The sequence below is a fragment of the Barbus barbus genome, assembly GCF_936440315.1.
Source record: "Barbus barbus genome assembly, chromosome: 23".
Classification (NCBI taxonomy): domain Eukaryota; kingdom Metazoa; phylum Chordata; class Actinopteri; order Cypriniformes; family Cyprinidae; genus Barbus; species Barbus barbus.
In genome coordinates, this window is record NC_136751.1 from 21,475,451 (window position 1) to 21,490,121 (window position 14,671).

At 37.9% G+C, this 14,671-nt stretch overlaps 2 protein-coding genes across 4 annotated transcripts; both read left to right on the forward strand.

Annotated features, from left to right (window-relative positions):
• The first annotated feature begins 1,706 nt into the window (after positions 1-1,706).
• On the forward strand, positions 1,707-8,584 carry znf143b (zinc finger protein 143b). Of its 3 annotated transcripts, none has more exons than XM_079374776.1 (16): positions 1,707-1,750; positions 3,326-3,441; positions 3,533-3,622; positions 3,855-3,950; positions 4,090-4,170; positions 4,268-4,452; positions 4,662-4,727; positions 4,828-4,941; positions 5,069-5,144; positions 5,227-5,352; positions 5,488-5,667; positions 5,811-6,038; positions 6,125-6,258; positions 6,444-6,599; positions 7,014-7,157; positions 8,108-8,584. In XM_079374776.1, exons 2-16 carry the CDS (start codon positions 3,333-3,335, stop codon positions 8,189-8,191), a joined length of 1,869 nt encoding a protein of 622 aa, XP_079230902.1. In that variant the 5' UTR covers positions 1,707-1,750; positions 3,326-3,332; the 3' UTR covers positions 8,192-8,584. The 3 variants fall into 3 exon arrangements, with proteins under 3 accessions (XP_079230902.1, XP_079230904.1, XP_079230903.1); XM_079374778.1 differs by having other exon boundaries at positions 3,867-3,950; XM_079374777.1 differs by lacking the exon at positions 1,707-1,750 and having other exon boundaries at positions 1,938-3,441.
• Positions 8,585-9,112: 528 nt separating this feature from the next.
• Positions 9,113-14,393, forward strand: LOC306842970 (wee1-like protein kinase 1-A). Its single transcript, XM_079374207.1, has 10 exons — positions 9,113-10,196; positions 10,669-10,874; positions 11,197-11,263; positions 11,510-11,682; positions 11,903-12,171; positions 12,261-12,353; positions 12,459-12,544; positions 12,643-12,813; positions 12,935-13,080; positions 13,210-14,393. The coding sequence occupies exons 1-10, from the start codon at positions 9,726-9,728 to the stop codon at positions 13,364-13,366; spliced, it is 1,839 nt and encodes a 612-aa protein (XP_079230333.1). The 5' UTR covers positions 9,113-9,725; the 3' UTR covers positions 13,367-14,393.
• The last annotated feature ends 278 nt before the right edge of the window (positions 14,394-14,671 follow it).

The following is a 14,671-nucleotide window of genomic DNA, read 5'->3' on the forward strand; positions in this document are numbered from 1 at the left end:
TTGGTTACTCACATTCTTCAATATATCTTCTTTTGGGTTCAGCAGAAGAAAGAAATTCATTCATGAGTACATGAGGACAGAATCTTCATTTTTGAGTGAACTATCCATTATATCATTCCAAATCTGTATGCATTTATTTATGTATTTTTTTCCTGTGGAATATAACCAAACCGTTTTATTAACCATCGACCTTTTTTTGGAAACATTTCTCAAAATATATTTGTTTTGTTTTGGAAAGACATGAGGGTGAGTAAATGACAGAATTTCGATGTATCATTTCAATACATAATGTACATGCAAATTTGCTACTAAAAACACAGCTACATGCATAATTTAAATCTCTATTTGAAATATTGTATAGTAAGTACAGTGATTGATTTGAATGTTTATGGTTTTATTTATATGTTTTTATGATCCACTGCTTTTATTGAAGCTCTTGAAATGACTTTTACCTTCTATTTATAATTCAGAATTTGGACAGTAGGATTATTTCGGGTTCAAGAAGCTGCAGCAATAGCAAAAAGAAAGGGTGAAACTTTAATAAATGTGGTTTGATGAGAAGTGCCACTGAATCTCATTCTACACCAGAAATTGGAACCTGAACCTGATCCTGAGTGCTATGATGTCTGTCCCGTGACAGACTCTCAGTCCAAAAATAGACTCATGTGCTTTCATCTCCTCTTCCACAGAAGCTGAAATGTGAAGAAGACACTGAGGTGAAAAATGTAGAAACGTAACCCTCTGACATCACAGAGAAAACTCAAATAATCATTCCTTCATTTGCAAGTCTCCTGCAAAAATGGACTCAATACACATTGTATTGGAATTTACACATATTTTATATAAAAACTTAAAACTGAACTGTTGTCTTTCACCTTTATTATTTTTGCCAAGCAATACATACTGTTGCTGCGCAACATCCCTCATGTTTCGTTCAAAATGTTCTCAGAAATTGTCTTATTGCGCAACTTTAAAATTGAGAGAAAATATTAATAAAAAAATATATATTTCAATATGAACATATTTTAATACTTTAATATTTGTATTTATATTTAATTGTGTTTATTTTTAAACATTACTGATTTGTATTGCTTTTATTTTTTGCATAAAGATGTCATATTAAAATAATATAAAAATAAGCAAGGAATATGAATTTATATTCTTCTGGAATAAAAATCTTCATAATTTGAAACAAGAGTATTTAATATTCTTTTTCAGAGAAACAGAGAAGTCTATTCCAACAGCAAAAGTTGAAGCCTTTCCTGCACTGCATTGCCCAGCATCCTCACTCCAGCCATGACATAATGCAATTCAAAATGGCTACCAAGCCTTCCGTGACACACTGTACAAATGTGCTGTTATAAAAACAATAAAACCACTGGTCACGTTATGACGTTCGAAGAAATGTACACAAACCCCGCCGCATCTATCCGCCAAATGAATATGTCATGAATATGAACACTGCTGCGCTAGATTTGCTTATTCACGCTTGAACAATACACCCAACAGACCCGAATGGCGTCCCCAAGGTGCCCCTGAACATGAATTTCTGACAGCACGAATTCGCATTGACGGAAATTCAGCCAATGGGAGCGCGGCACTAGTCAGCTTCAGCCAATCACATACGCGTATTAAGAATCAGTGGAGGAACTCTTCCGTTATTCAGGTTCTGGGGTTATAGTTTCTACATAGCGTTTCCTGCCCTGGTGCATGGTGGTCGAACGAAGGGATTGTTGGAAAATTTTCGGAGGTTCGTATATAAATGTGTTTTTACCCAGTGTGCCTTATTTCCTCAGACACCGCTTAGCCGGAGAGAGCGGCGATGGGAGTGTGTTGGAATTCGATGTGGGACGAAGAACGAAATAAAACAGTGAAAATGCATCGGAAGCGGCGTTTTATTTATTAAAGGCAGTTGGACGCAGCGTTGTTACACGATTGTTCCGATTGTGATTGTCAAGTTTCCGCAGCAACGAATTCAGGGGCTAACGGTCGTTTCTTTATCTTTAAACGACTTTATAAAGGATAGTATTGCTTTGTGTTAGTTTCGGGGATGGCATAGTTACACGAATCTCAACGGTGATTATAGTGCGTAAACATTAGGATGCGGCTAAAGTAAAACGCGAGCATTATTTGTAGCATATTTGCTAACATGTGAGAGTTAGCATGACAGATGTTTCTGTCAATATAATAAAATGAGCAACTTTAGCCGGGCTGCCTTTGCGTTCCTGTCTAAATAGTTATATACTCCAATTATATACAAATATAAGTGGTTTCGTTGCTGTTTGGCGAAAATGTTACTTAGATAAGTGATGAAATGCCCGTATTAGCACAATATTTTTAATTCGCACACTCGCCGAATCAAAAAATGGGTACAATATATTCTATGGCATGCTGTTTTAACATTTTATTATTTTTTATTCCACAAAATAACAATTGTCTATTATTGTATTGCTAGTACTTTTATAAAATTATTTTTTAAAAAAGTAATATTTTAATAGTGACACGTAATATTCCGTTACTGGTGGAAAATTACTAATTTTTTCCATTGAATCCTTTGGGGATATGTGGTTAACATTAACTTTTGATTAGTAGGGTTTGTACTTGTTGCTGGTGGTGTCTATTCAAACATTTTTAATGGATGTTAGAATATGTTCCAGTTGGTACAAGTAACAAGTAAATAGAGTTTTTGACCTATAACATTGACTCATCAGTATATGTCAAGAGTCATAATAATAATGAGATGAGGAATTTTCCAAGTACAGCTGAAAGAGATACTAGTAATAACTGGAATTTATGCTGTAACAAGATAAATAATTCCTAGAAATGGGATAGGTACCTGTAACATTTGGACTAATACTAGTTGATGTCTGAATCGCAAATCCATAGCCGCAACACAGTTACAATACAACAATAAAATGAATAAAGTATTTTTAAAATGTAAAAGTATTAGGATGTCAAAAATGACTAATTTCAAGAAATGCATATTAAAATGACTATATAGGGTGCAACATGACCAAGTACAGTTCTAAACAGTATAGTACTGTAGTAGTAACAGTACTAATATTAAAACATCAGGCTATACAGGAGGAGTACAAAACTATTAATAACTAAGAAAATAATATCCCCCCAATCTGTGTTTGCATTATGTAAAATTAGTATTGTTAATAATTGTAAAATAAATTTAGGGACATACGAGTAGTTAATGGACAGTCTGACTTTTGTAAAATAACAAGAGAGTACTGAACAAACCCCCAAAAATCAAGGCCCTTGAATGCTTCTGGGTTTTAACATTAAATATTTAATGGTTGTTGGTTGGTTTGTACAGGCAGATCATGCTCTTAGCCCAGGTGAATCGGGACACCCAGGGCATGGAGTTTCAAACTGTGGATGGGGACCCGCAGCAGGTCACCCTTTGCCTAACAGAGGCAGTAACAGTTGCAGGTGAGATGGATGCGTATAATATCTCTGCATCAGTATTATATTTTGTGCATAGTGCAATGCAGACTCATAATGGCCAACTGTTACTACACAGATGACAACATAGAGGGTATAGACACGGTGAGCTTGCAGGCCGTGACTCTGGTGGATGGCTCCACAGCATACATACAACATAGCCCTAAAGGTACTGAAACTACACACTTAGCATTACTTTTGACATTAAGCTGTTAATCAGGTTATGCTTCTGACTGACTATTTCTATATGGAATAAATGTAGAAAAAAATACTAAGACATTTTATTTACTCTTTTGAAGTCATCCTGTTTTCCATTTGGCATACAATAAATATTGTGTAGTTATAAAACGGGTACAAATTTTCTTGGTTGGTCACTATTCAAATCTTACAGCATATAATAGTTTCTTTCACAGAAAACAAAATAATGGAAGGACAAGTGATTCAGCTGGAGGACGGATCTGCTGCTTATGTCCAGCACCTACCAATGTCTAAAACAGGTATTTCATATGGATTTCATTCTGATAGATGGAGCTTTATGATCTGTGACTGTCTAATTGCGTTAGATAAGACACAGATGACTTCTGTGTTATAAAGACAACACAACATTTGCCCTTATGCTTTAAACTTATTTCTTAGGTGGAGAAGGATTGAGACTAGAAGATGGGCAAGCTGTGCAACTGGAGGATGGAACAACCGCTTACATTCATGCACCCAAAGGTCTGTCTCTAAAAAGCTATATGTTACTCATACAGACATAAATGTTGGATTCATGATGAATCAAATGAGTAAGTCTCAATGTGTTTAATCTTTTTAGAAATATATGATCAGGGCAGCTTACAGGCTGTTCAGCTGGAGGATGGCACCACTGCATATATTCAGCATATGCCTCCATCCAACACCATCTTGGCCATCCAGGCAGATGGTACTGTAGCAGACTTACAGACAGAGGGCACAATTGACGCTGAGACAATCAGTGTGCTTGAGCAATACTCTACAAAGGTTAAGATCATGTCTCTTATTATTTATTGTGTGAGTTTATATGGTTTAGTTCCCCTATTATGACGGAAATTAATGTGAAATTGAATGCTAAACCAATTTATACTTGTGTATATACTTTGTGTACTGTATATGATGTTCCTTATGTTAGTTTGTATTACAGTTCATGTTAGTTTAGAGGAAGTGTTATCTGTGTGTGTGTGTGTGTACAGATGGAGGCCACAGAATGCAGTACTGGGTTTCTTGGTCGAGGAGACTCTGATGGTGTGCATATGCAGGTACTGTCACTACTGATACTATTTTCTGCATTTATTAAGTAACTTGTAAAATTAATGCTTTGAATGTTCATGAGACAGTGACTCACTTTTGTACACTTAGATTGTACTGCAGGGTCAAGACCGGTCACCTAGAATCCAGCATGTTGGGGAAAAGGCCTTCAGATGTGAACATGAGGGATGTGGAAAACTCTACACTACTGCTCACCATCTGAAGGTGAATTCATGCTAGACAGAAGAGATACAGTACACATACTTCACAAAAGTTTTGTTTTCGAATGTGTCCATTGTCTCTGTAGTAATTGATCTACTTCTGAACTCTGTGGCTTTCTAAATATTTTTAGGTACATGAAAGATCGCATACTGGGGATAAGCCATACATTTGTGAACATATGGGTTGTGGCAAAAAGTTTGCAACAGGTAATGTTTTTCCCAAAAACAGTTGTTTTTTAGCTTCCAACCTTTTTGTACATGCATTATTTTTCTTTCTGCTGTCTTCAAGGGTATGGTCTCAAGAGTCACGTCCGAACACACACTGGAGAGAAACCATATCGCTGTCTGGAGCTCAACTGCCTCAAGTCTTTCAAAACTTCTGGAGACTTACAAAAACACACAAGAACACATACAGGTGTTTGTCATATTTAACTGGCCTGTAATAATGGTTTAATCTCGTTTAGAAAATTAAGTTGTCTTAAAACTATTTTTTAAATTTTGGTCTGTTTTTAAATTTGTTGTTTATGTTGCATAACTATTCATTTTGTAGGCGAAAAACCATTTAAATGTCCATTTGAAAGCTGTGGGAGATCTTTCACCACATCCAACATTCGTAAAGTCCACATCCGTACTCACACAGGCGAGAGGCCGTACTACTGCTCTGAACCCAACTGTGGAAGGGCCTTTGCAAGTGCCACCAATTACAAAAATCACATGAGGATTCACACAGGTACCTGTCCTATCTGCTCAAACTGCTTCCAACATCTAATAAAGCATAAACTTGAAAGAAATTATTTAAAAAAAAAATTCACACAAATATAGGTATAATTTCATACCATAAGCTCAAAAGTATGTTTGTCTCATCATATTCAGGTGAGAAGCCTTACGTCTGCACTGTTCCTGGCTGTGACAAGCGTTTCACTGAGTACTCCAGCCTGTACAAGCACCATGTAGTTCATACTCCCTGCAAACCCTACAACTGTAATCACTGCGGAAAGACGTATAAGCAGATTTCGACCTTAGCCATGCATAAACGCACAGCGCACAACGACACCGAGCCCATAGAAGAAGAACAAGAGGCTTATTTTGAGCCCCCAGCAGGTCTGTTTACTTAAACCTCCAGCTACAAACTATTATAATCTAATATTAACTAAAAATCTGAATTTTTAATTTGCATCTTTTTTCAGAGGCTATTGATGACCCTGGGTTAATGTATACTCCAACAGTGGTGGAAGATGACTCTGGGTCTGAGCAGGTGTCAGGATCAGAAGTCATGGGACAACAGCATGTGGCTCTCATATCTCAGGATGGCACACAACAGGTCAGTGATGACCTAAATAAATTCCCACAAGTCCTATATTGATCACATACAACATCATCAGGGCCTATTTTATTCCATATTTCAGTATTGTACTTGTACTTTGTAGAACTAGAGTACAATCTATGGAAAGGTGGTGGATATACATTTATTTTCCAGGTAGATACTTGTTGTCTTTTCTCTCTCAGGTTCTGTCTCAAGCAGATATGCAGGCTATGGGAGGCACGATTACCATGGTAACACAAGAAGGAACCACCATAACCATCCCAGCGCATGAAGCGATGCTTTCCTCAGGAGGAGCTCATTCTGTTACTATGGTGTCTGCAGACGGCACTGAGGGACAGGTATGTGTTGTTACTTTAAGGAATAGTTCACCAAAAAATAAAAATTCTGTCATTTACTCGTCCTCATGTTGTACCAAACCTGTATGAATTCCTTTCTTCTGTGGAACATAAAAAATATATATTTTGAAGAATGCTGGAAATCGATTACCATTTCAGAATTCCATTGCATGGATGTCAGTGGGACCCCAAACCGTTTGGTTACCAACATTCTTCAAAATATGATCTTTCTTTTTCCACAGAAGAAACAACTGCATACAGGTTTGTAATGACAAGATGAGTAAAAGATAACAATTTTCTTTTTTGGGTGGACTATCCCTTTAAATAGCTTGCATTCTACTGAGGAGGAACTCTGTTACTTTACTAAATACACACACAAGTTGAGCTTATTGTGTAAACTTTTTTTTTCCTTTTTAGGTGGCTATTGTGACGCCAGATCTGTCTGCGTACCAGACAGAAGAGGGGGAGCTTGTACAAGATCAGGAACAGCATGTGGTTTCCACAAGCCCACACCCAGTCACACTGCTGGCTACTTCTAATGGCACACACATAGCAGTGCAGGTATAGAATATATACACGCCACACACATTATGGAATCTTCCTCTCACAGTCACATTTAACATGCTCAGTAAGGAGGGGTCGCAAAAGCTTAAATCATGTGTTTACTCTGCCTGAGAGTACATAAAACCTGCAGTAAATGCCATAAACCTTTAAGCCCCTTTTAAGGTGGGAACATGCAATTATTCTCAAAAGACTAGACTGTTTGTTGGTGTGTTGCAACCTTCTTTCCATTAGGTGTGTGTTTTTAGGATGTGTGTTATAGATGTAGGTCTCAACTGAATTTGTATTGGTTCTGTAGGTCTAATGTTTGGAAACTTTTGAAATTAAATGCGCTACGCATTTCAGCATGATATAAATTATATTAAACTAAGCCAGATCAAATGTATTTGATACACAGCCGGCATTCATTTACTGTTTTTTTTTTTTTTTCTGATGACTTAAGTGCATGAATGTGATTTACAGTTTTGTGGATCATTGAAAGAAAATTAGTGCAAAATGGGTGTAACCGTAAACTTAAAATTGAAGTACACAAAATCAGTCACCAGTTTTATGCTCTTCATATCTAAAATTGTGGCTTGTAAATAAAACTATTTAATTAAGCATTGATTTCAGCTCTTAGTGTAATAATAACTGAGATCAGTAGCAGATAATGATTTAATGATTATGATTAGTGATTGTATCACTTGTCTTTTTGCACTAATGGACAACTAATTGAGCAAACTGGTCTAGTCCAATCAACCTTGTATTGGTCTTTACATCGATGTGCCATTCAGTTCTGATTAATGAGCCCTCATTGCCTACAAAGGGTAAGTGAGTGTGTTGTTTTTTTTAGAAGAGGGTGACCCTGTGTTTGGTGGTTAGTGCCATTTAAGCAAGACTGACTATTTTGAAATTATTTGTTGTACTGCATATTTTATAAAAAAAAATTCTTTTTCATTTTTCCCTCTTAGCTCAGTGATCAGCCCTCTCTAGAAGAAGCCATCAGAATAGCATCAAGAATACAGCAAGGAGAAACCCCAGGCATGGACGATTAACTCGCATTGTAAAACTTATCACTGTGAACTAAACGTCTCAAGGGTGGGTGAATGTGTGTGTGTGTGTGTGTGTGTGTGTGTGCGCGCACGTGTGTATGTATGTAAGTCTGGCTATTGAAAATCTGTCAAGCATCATTTTTCATAATGCGGACATCATGATCGCTATATACCAAGAAGATATTTTTGTGTGGATATGTACATAACTGTTTTAAAAGTAGAGTTTTTCTGTATATATTTGATTATGCTATTTTTTGCAAGCTGTTAAGAAAAAGTCTACAATTATGATAAAAAAATAATTTCATTGTATTGTATTCTTTGACTTAACATCAGATAATGCAGAGTGCAGTTTACAGATTTCAGTGTTTCAGTTTCAAGCACAACAATCATAAACTTAAAAAAATCTGGTAGCATTCATTCTATATTCACCATATAAATTCTAGGGACTTTCCAAACATGATGGGGTTTATGTACAATACACTAAGAGACTTGAAAGCCCCGTTGATGTGTAAAAAAAAATCATTATTGAAACCAATACTGCTTAAGTGATTGCTATTGTTAAGGGACTGCCAGTCACTGAAGCTCTGTTGTCAAAACAAATCCATGTGGCTAATTTACAATACCATGCAAACACTTATAAAAGGATTAATCTCATCAAATATAATACCATGCAATTATTGTAATGTGTTCCTGTGTCACCAAGAACGGATTACAATGTAGAATGTGAAAAGCTATCTTTACTAAAGCATTTCACTGAACAAGTGCAAGATCAAACGAGACCGTTACGTCGTAGTAGATGAAAGAAAAGTTTTCGCGCCAAATTGAGGTCACAGTCCTGAGCATTTAGGGGGAGGGGCTTGATGACGTAGCACCTCCAGAAACTCCTATCTTTTAAACTTTGGAAGTCGGCGCTCATTGGTACATACCACGTCACATGACCAACGGTCGCGGGAAGACTGACCACGCTTGTTGGTGGGAGGAGTAGCTCGCCATTCAAACTAGTTTTGTAAACATTATTGTCTAAAACGACACGATTTTGAACGCTTTGACATGTTTCGAGAGTTTTACCTTAGTTCGGCGTCTTATAAATCGCGTAATTGCTATCAGGAATTAATTTTTTTCTAGTTCTTCAGATATCAGTTGGAAGTTTGTGGAGCAGCCATTTTTTTCACCCGAAACGTCGCGGTGGACGCTGGTTAATACGATTACAACGTCGTTATCAGTTTTTATGCGACTGAACTGAACTTGTTTGGACTGGTCACGGAGATATCGGTCAGCGAGAGAAGATATTTTCCTTGGGTAACGTTAATCTGTTGCAGACAAGTTGGGAATCACATCGCTGTTTTTCTGGACTGTTGATCAGCGTTAAGGTTGTTGCATTGCACGGCCAGTATTAGATATGTTTATCTAAACTAACGTTACATAATCTCTGCCTGATTTGCCAGCCATTTGGGCTGGTTTTTATAGTTTAAAATTACTTGCTTTGTGTTTTTTATTAAGTTATCCTTTTACAAACACTGAACTTTTGCATGGAAAGATGAGTTTCGTTACACGGAGGCACGGCAAGTCTCCAAATCTTAAACCTGTTCGCCAAAAGTTGCAGTTTTCGGCCAGTGACGGCGAAGAAGACGGCATTGAAGACGCGAACAGTAGCACCGGAGCCGAGTCGGGCTTCACTGAGCTGGACTCGCCGGTGTCCGTGCGGCGCAGCAGCGATAAGAGGCCGGTGGACCTGGGCAGCAGCAGCCCGCTCAGCCGAACCAGAGACGACGACGAGTCCTGGGACGAGGAGGGGTTTGGCTCACCGTCTCGGGCAAAACCAGCTTTTTACATGAAAAGCTCTCCATCGCCAAGGAAAAGTCCCCAGGCTTACGACAGTTCCCCTGAGAGGAGTTACATTCACGATGACATGGAAGGATCCAGCTCTCCTGTCCCGGACTGTCCTGATACTCCACCCCATAAAACCTTCAGAAAACTCCGGCTGTTTGATACCCCTCATACCCCAAAGGTTTGTAACGTTAGTCACTGATATACAAAAACTGTAAACACAAATGGTATTTTCTGTTAACTTTCTATAGTTAATTCTGTTAACTTCTGACTTCTAAAAGAACACAGAATAGAGCATTTTTTTACTTTGTTTTTTTATATATATATATATGTGTATGTATATATGTGTGTTTTTTCGAAAATAAACTGAAGTAGTTATGATTTGAAAATCAGCTCTGAGCTATTACTAGGTGGATGAGTTCACCTAGAGTGACCCAGATATTGGACTAACTGTACAAAGTTGTGTAACAACAGTGAATCAGTCTATTGATACTAGCACATCATTACATCATCTGAAATGTGTAATGTTCTGGCTTTCCCCGTTTTTGTGTGTTGACTGAAGTCAGTTTCTTCTGCTTTGATATTGGCTTTAAGAATGCGTTTTAAATGCTCTATAAAATGAATATTAATTATGCATGTCATTGTATCTGCAGAGCTTATTGTCGAAGGCCAGGACGATGGCATCGACGAGCCGGAGAGTCGCCCTGTTTAACAATGTTGATTCCACAAGCAAAGCCTGTCTGGACGGAAGACGAAACCAGACACCTCTAGTAAACATCAACCCCTTCACCCCGGACTCCATTCTGGTGCAGTCATCAACACTACAACGAAACAACAGGAAACGAGCACATTGGAATGAGTATGTTGACCATAGTTTAAACGTCTTTTCTAGGCTTTCCTCGTGCTTTTTCTTTCTAAACGAGTTAACCTCTAGTTTACAGACTACCGTGAAGTAGTTTTAGTAGAATAAAACACTATGGCCATCTTGAACAGGTGTGGGACAGGTTTGCAGGACCGTTCGTTAAATCCGTTTACCAATTCTGTTCCAAGACAAAAAGTTGGCGAGGAACCAGTTCCTCGTGTTCGCTCACTCACCGCGCCATGTGCTTAGTCAGGCCTCTCTGCTGCCCCCTAGTGTTTGATGTCTGTTATTCTTTCTAAGAATTCCTCTTTTTCTGTAGCTCATGTGGAGAGGACATGGATGCAAGTGATCCTGAAATAGAGAGTGAGCTCATTCCGCCCTCAAAGGTAAAATTTAATTCACTTTTTATTACTGACTAGTTTTAATCTAATGCAACACTGAAACTGAAAAGTAACTTTTATATACATATATCAAACTTTGGATATTTTATGTCAAAGATTGTTACTTGATGTTTCATCCAGGATTTTAAGCTTTGGAACACTTATGGAATTAATTTTGGTGCATTCCTACTTTGCCTTCTAGTTAAGTACTGCTTTATTTTTGTGTCTAATAAAAACTGATATTTTCCACAGAGGATCACAATGATGGAGAATAACATGATGTCCAGATATGCGTCTGAATTCCATGAGTTGGAGAAGATCGGCTCTGGAGAGTTTGGTTCAGTTTTCAAATGCGTCAAGAGGTTGGACGGCTGTATTTACGCCATCAAACGTTCCAAAAAGCCCCTGGCAGGCTCTGTGGATGAGTAAGTAAACATAACATTTTTTTTTTAATACTATTGTATACTCCGTAACACTAACTATTATAGATAGTAACTAACTATTATAGATATAGATAGTTAACACTATCCCCAATTGTTAGTCGCTTTGGATAAAAACGTCTGCCAAATGACTAAATGTAAATGTAACTATTGAATGGAGATTCTTATTGCTTTTTATTTATTCCTATGAATTCTCCCCCAATAGGCAAAATGCACTTCGTGAGGTATATGCACATGCAGTTCTTGGACAGCACCCCCACGTTGTGAGGTATTATTCTGCTTGGGCAGAAGATGACCACATGCTGATCCAAAATGAGTACTGCAACGGAGGAACCCTGTCTGATGTTATTGCTGAGCACAATAGACGCATGCACTTCCTTTCTGAGATGGAGTTGAAGGATCTGCTGTTACAAGTCTCTCGTGGACTCAAGTACATTCACTATACAGCACTTGTTCACATGGATATTAAGCCAAGTATGCATATGCACGTTACACCCTTTAAAATATTTTTTAGATGTATTTTAGTTATAATGTTGTAATATTAATTTTTTTTTTTTTTTCAGGCAATATATTCATTTCACGCAAACCTGCTGCTAGTGTAGAGGAATTTGAAGATGAAGAAGATGGTCCCACCACAAGCGTGGTGTACAAAATAGGTTAGATACTCAAATTGTATACCCAGATGATTGTAATGGGAACATGTTTTATACAGATTTGGCTTTATGAAGTGGATGAGATTTTGACAATGTTTTCTATATCAGGTGATCTAGGTCATGTTACAACGGTTACCAATCCACAAGTTGAAGAAGGTGACAGCAGATACCTGGCAAATGAAGTTCTTCAAGAGGTATATACTTTTATTTATTATTGGTCTTATAGAAATTCCAAGCAGGTCACAATGGTCTGTGTAGTGCCACACACTATTTTTGCTGTTTTTGCCCACAGGACTACAGTAACCTGAAAAAGGCAGACATATTTGCCCTTGCTCTGACTGTAATCGGTGCCTCTGGAGCAGAGCCCCTTCCTACCAATGGAGAAAAGTGGCATAAAATCCGACAGGGCATCCTGCCCCATATCCCACAAGTGCTTTCTCAGGAATTTTTAAGCTTGTTAAAGGTAAGGGTTCAACTACAAATGAATCCCCTAAACTTCTCCTTGGTGCTTTCTTTTTCTGACAGATCTGCATTGAATGGTGTCTTGAACGTTTGATTAAAATGTGCATATATCTTCCTGACAGCTTATGATCCATCCTGACCCAACACGGCGACCCTCAACCTCTGACCTCGTCAGACATCCTGTTCTTCTGACTGCTTCCAGAATGAGTGCTGATCAGCTGCGTGTAGAGCTCAACGCTGAGAGATTCAAGAACGCACTTCTGCAAAAGTATGATATATTCTTCCATTTCTAGGGGCAGATTTCAGTCTAGATTTAGAAGCATTTTACTTATTATAGACCTATCAAATGCTATTGTTTGAAATTGTAACTGAAATAATTCTGGTTTTCGTTTCTCAGGGAGCTAAAGAAAGCTCAGATGGCAAAGGCTGCAGCAGAAGAGAGGGTTCTGTCCACAGACCGTGTTCTTACACGTTCCACAATCCAGTCCAGCTCCAGAGCTTCTCGACTCATCGGGAAAAAGATGAACCGTTCTGTTAGTCTCACCATTTATTGAACTGAACCCCTACAAAGGAGATGACTAGTCCTAAATGGGAACTACAGGGGTGCTTAAAGACTTGAGCACACAGACAGTTCTGTCTGTAGCCAGAAGGATGACACAGACTATTTGTGACTTATAGTGCTTATACTGTTTGGTTCAAGTACCATGGTCTTTACTGAAGCTTGGGTCCTTCTGCATTGTATATGCACTAGCGTCTGAGTACATAATGCAGATCTGCCTTACTATTTAGGTTTGCCTTCTCAAAATCTCTTGACAGAATTGCCTTAAGATGGACATATTTTTAGTATAGTTCTGTCTTCCTAATCTTTGCTTTAAGTTCCATAGGTAAGGGTCAGAATGGTCTCCCTGCACTTGCTTTCTCAGAGGTTCAGTGTTGCTCTTTACCAAATGGGAGATGTGTGCCTCTATTGAGCCCTGATATGTGAATGTACCAGATCAAAGATTTGTGCACCTTACTGCCTGTGAAAAATGCCTGTTGGGCCACAGAAGTTGGGGCTTGAGTTAGATTGCCATTTAAAATGAGCACTTTGGAGGCAATGGTGAGCTTGCCACAGAAAGCCTGCTGCTATTCATGTTCGTCTGTATCCAGTTAGGGTTGGAAGGTTTTTTTTTTTTTTTTTTTCATTTTATCCTTTCAAACAAGCAATATTCCTCATCATAATCTCATCAAGCTCCAGTAACTTTTTTTTTTTTTTTTTTTTTTTGCAGATTTTACATCCAGACATTTATTTTGCTCTGTCAAATCTTGAATTTAACCATGTGACAAACCATGCTTGAAACTGGAAGCAAAAGATGATTTAAATGTACATATGCCTTTCAAATCTCCAACCCTGTTTGTAGCATTAAAACAATCTTTGTCCAGTTCATCTAATGTCCTTAGTTAATAATGTATCATTCTGACTTTTGTGTTACTTCAACTACATTGATAGGGTACTGTTTAGATTCTTTGGTTTTGTTAATCCTCAACTTCTTTTTGTTTGTAAATACGTTCATTTTAATAAACTGTTTTCACCTAAACGCGCCTGGTTTGTTTTATATGAACTTTAATATATTACTTTTGAATGAGGGGAGTCTCTTTTTTTTTTTTTTCGCTCAGTACTTCGGGGTCCAGTCGTTTGATGCCTGCCGCCTCAACTTCAGTTAACTTGTATTTTAAACAAAATTTGTCATTTAAATCTACAGTAAGGTGAACAATGCTTTCCTCTGTGCATTTAGTCGCATTCTGACACTCAACAGCACGCAAAAGACGCAAAAGCACTCAACAGGTTACTGTTTCTGTTGTTAACCTCCGGCGAACAC

Excerpts from the sequence above, each read along its gene's own strand:
- znf143b (XM_079374776.1), top strand. The coding sequence starts at position 3,333 with ATGCTCTTAGCCCAGGTGAATCGGGACACCCAGGGCATGGAGTTTCAA. Across the intron at positions 5,668-5,810 it reads TCACATGAGGATTCACACAG|GTGAGAAGCCTTACGTCTGC; the intron begins GTACCTGTCCTA and ends CATCATATTCAG. Across the intron at positions 7,158-8,107 it reads GCACACACATAGCAGTGCAG|CTCAGTGATCAGCCCTCTCT; the intron begins GTATAGAATATA and ends TTTCCCTCTTAG.
- LOC306842970 (XM_079374207.1), top strand. The coding sequence starts at position 9,726 with ATGAGTTTCGTTACACGGAGGCACGGCAAGTCTCCAAATCTTAAACCT. Across the intron at positions 11,264-11,509 it reads AGCTCATTCCGCCCTCAAAG|AGGATCACAATGATGGAGAA; the intron begins GTAAAATTTAAT and ends TATTTTCCACAG. Across the intron at positions 11,683-11,902 it reads CTGGCAGGCTCTGTGGATGA|GCAAAATGCACTTCGTGAGG; the intron begins GTAAGTAAACAT and ends CTCCCCCAATAG.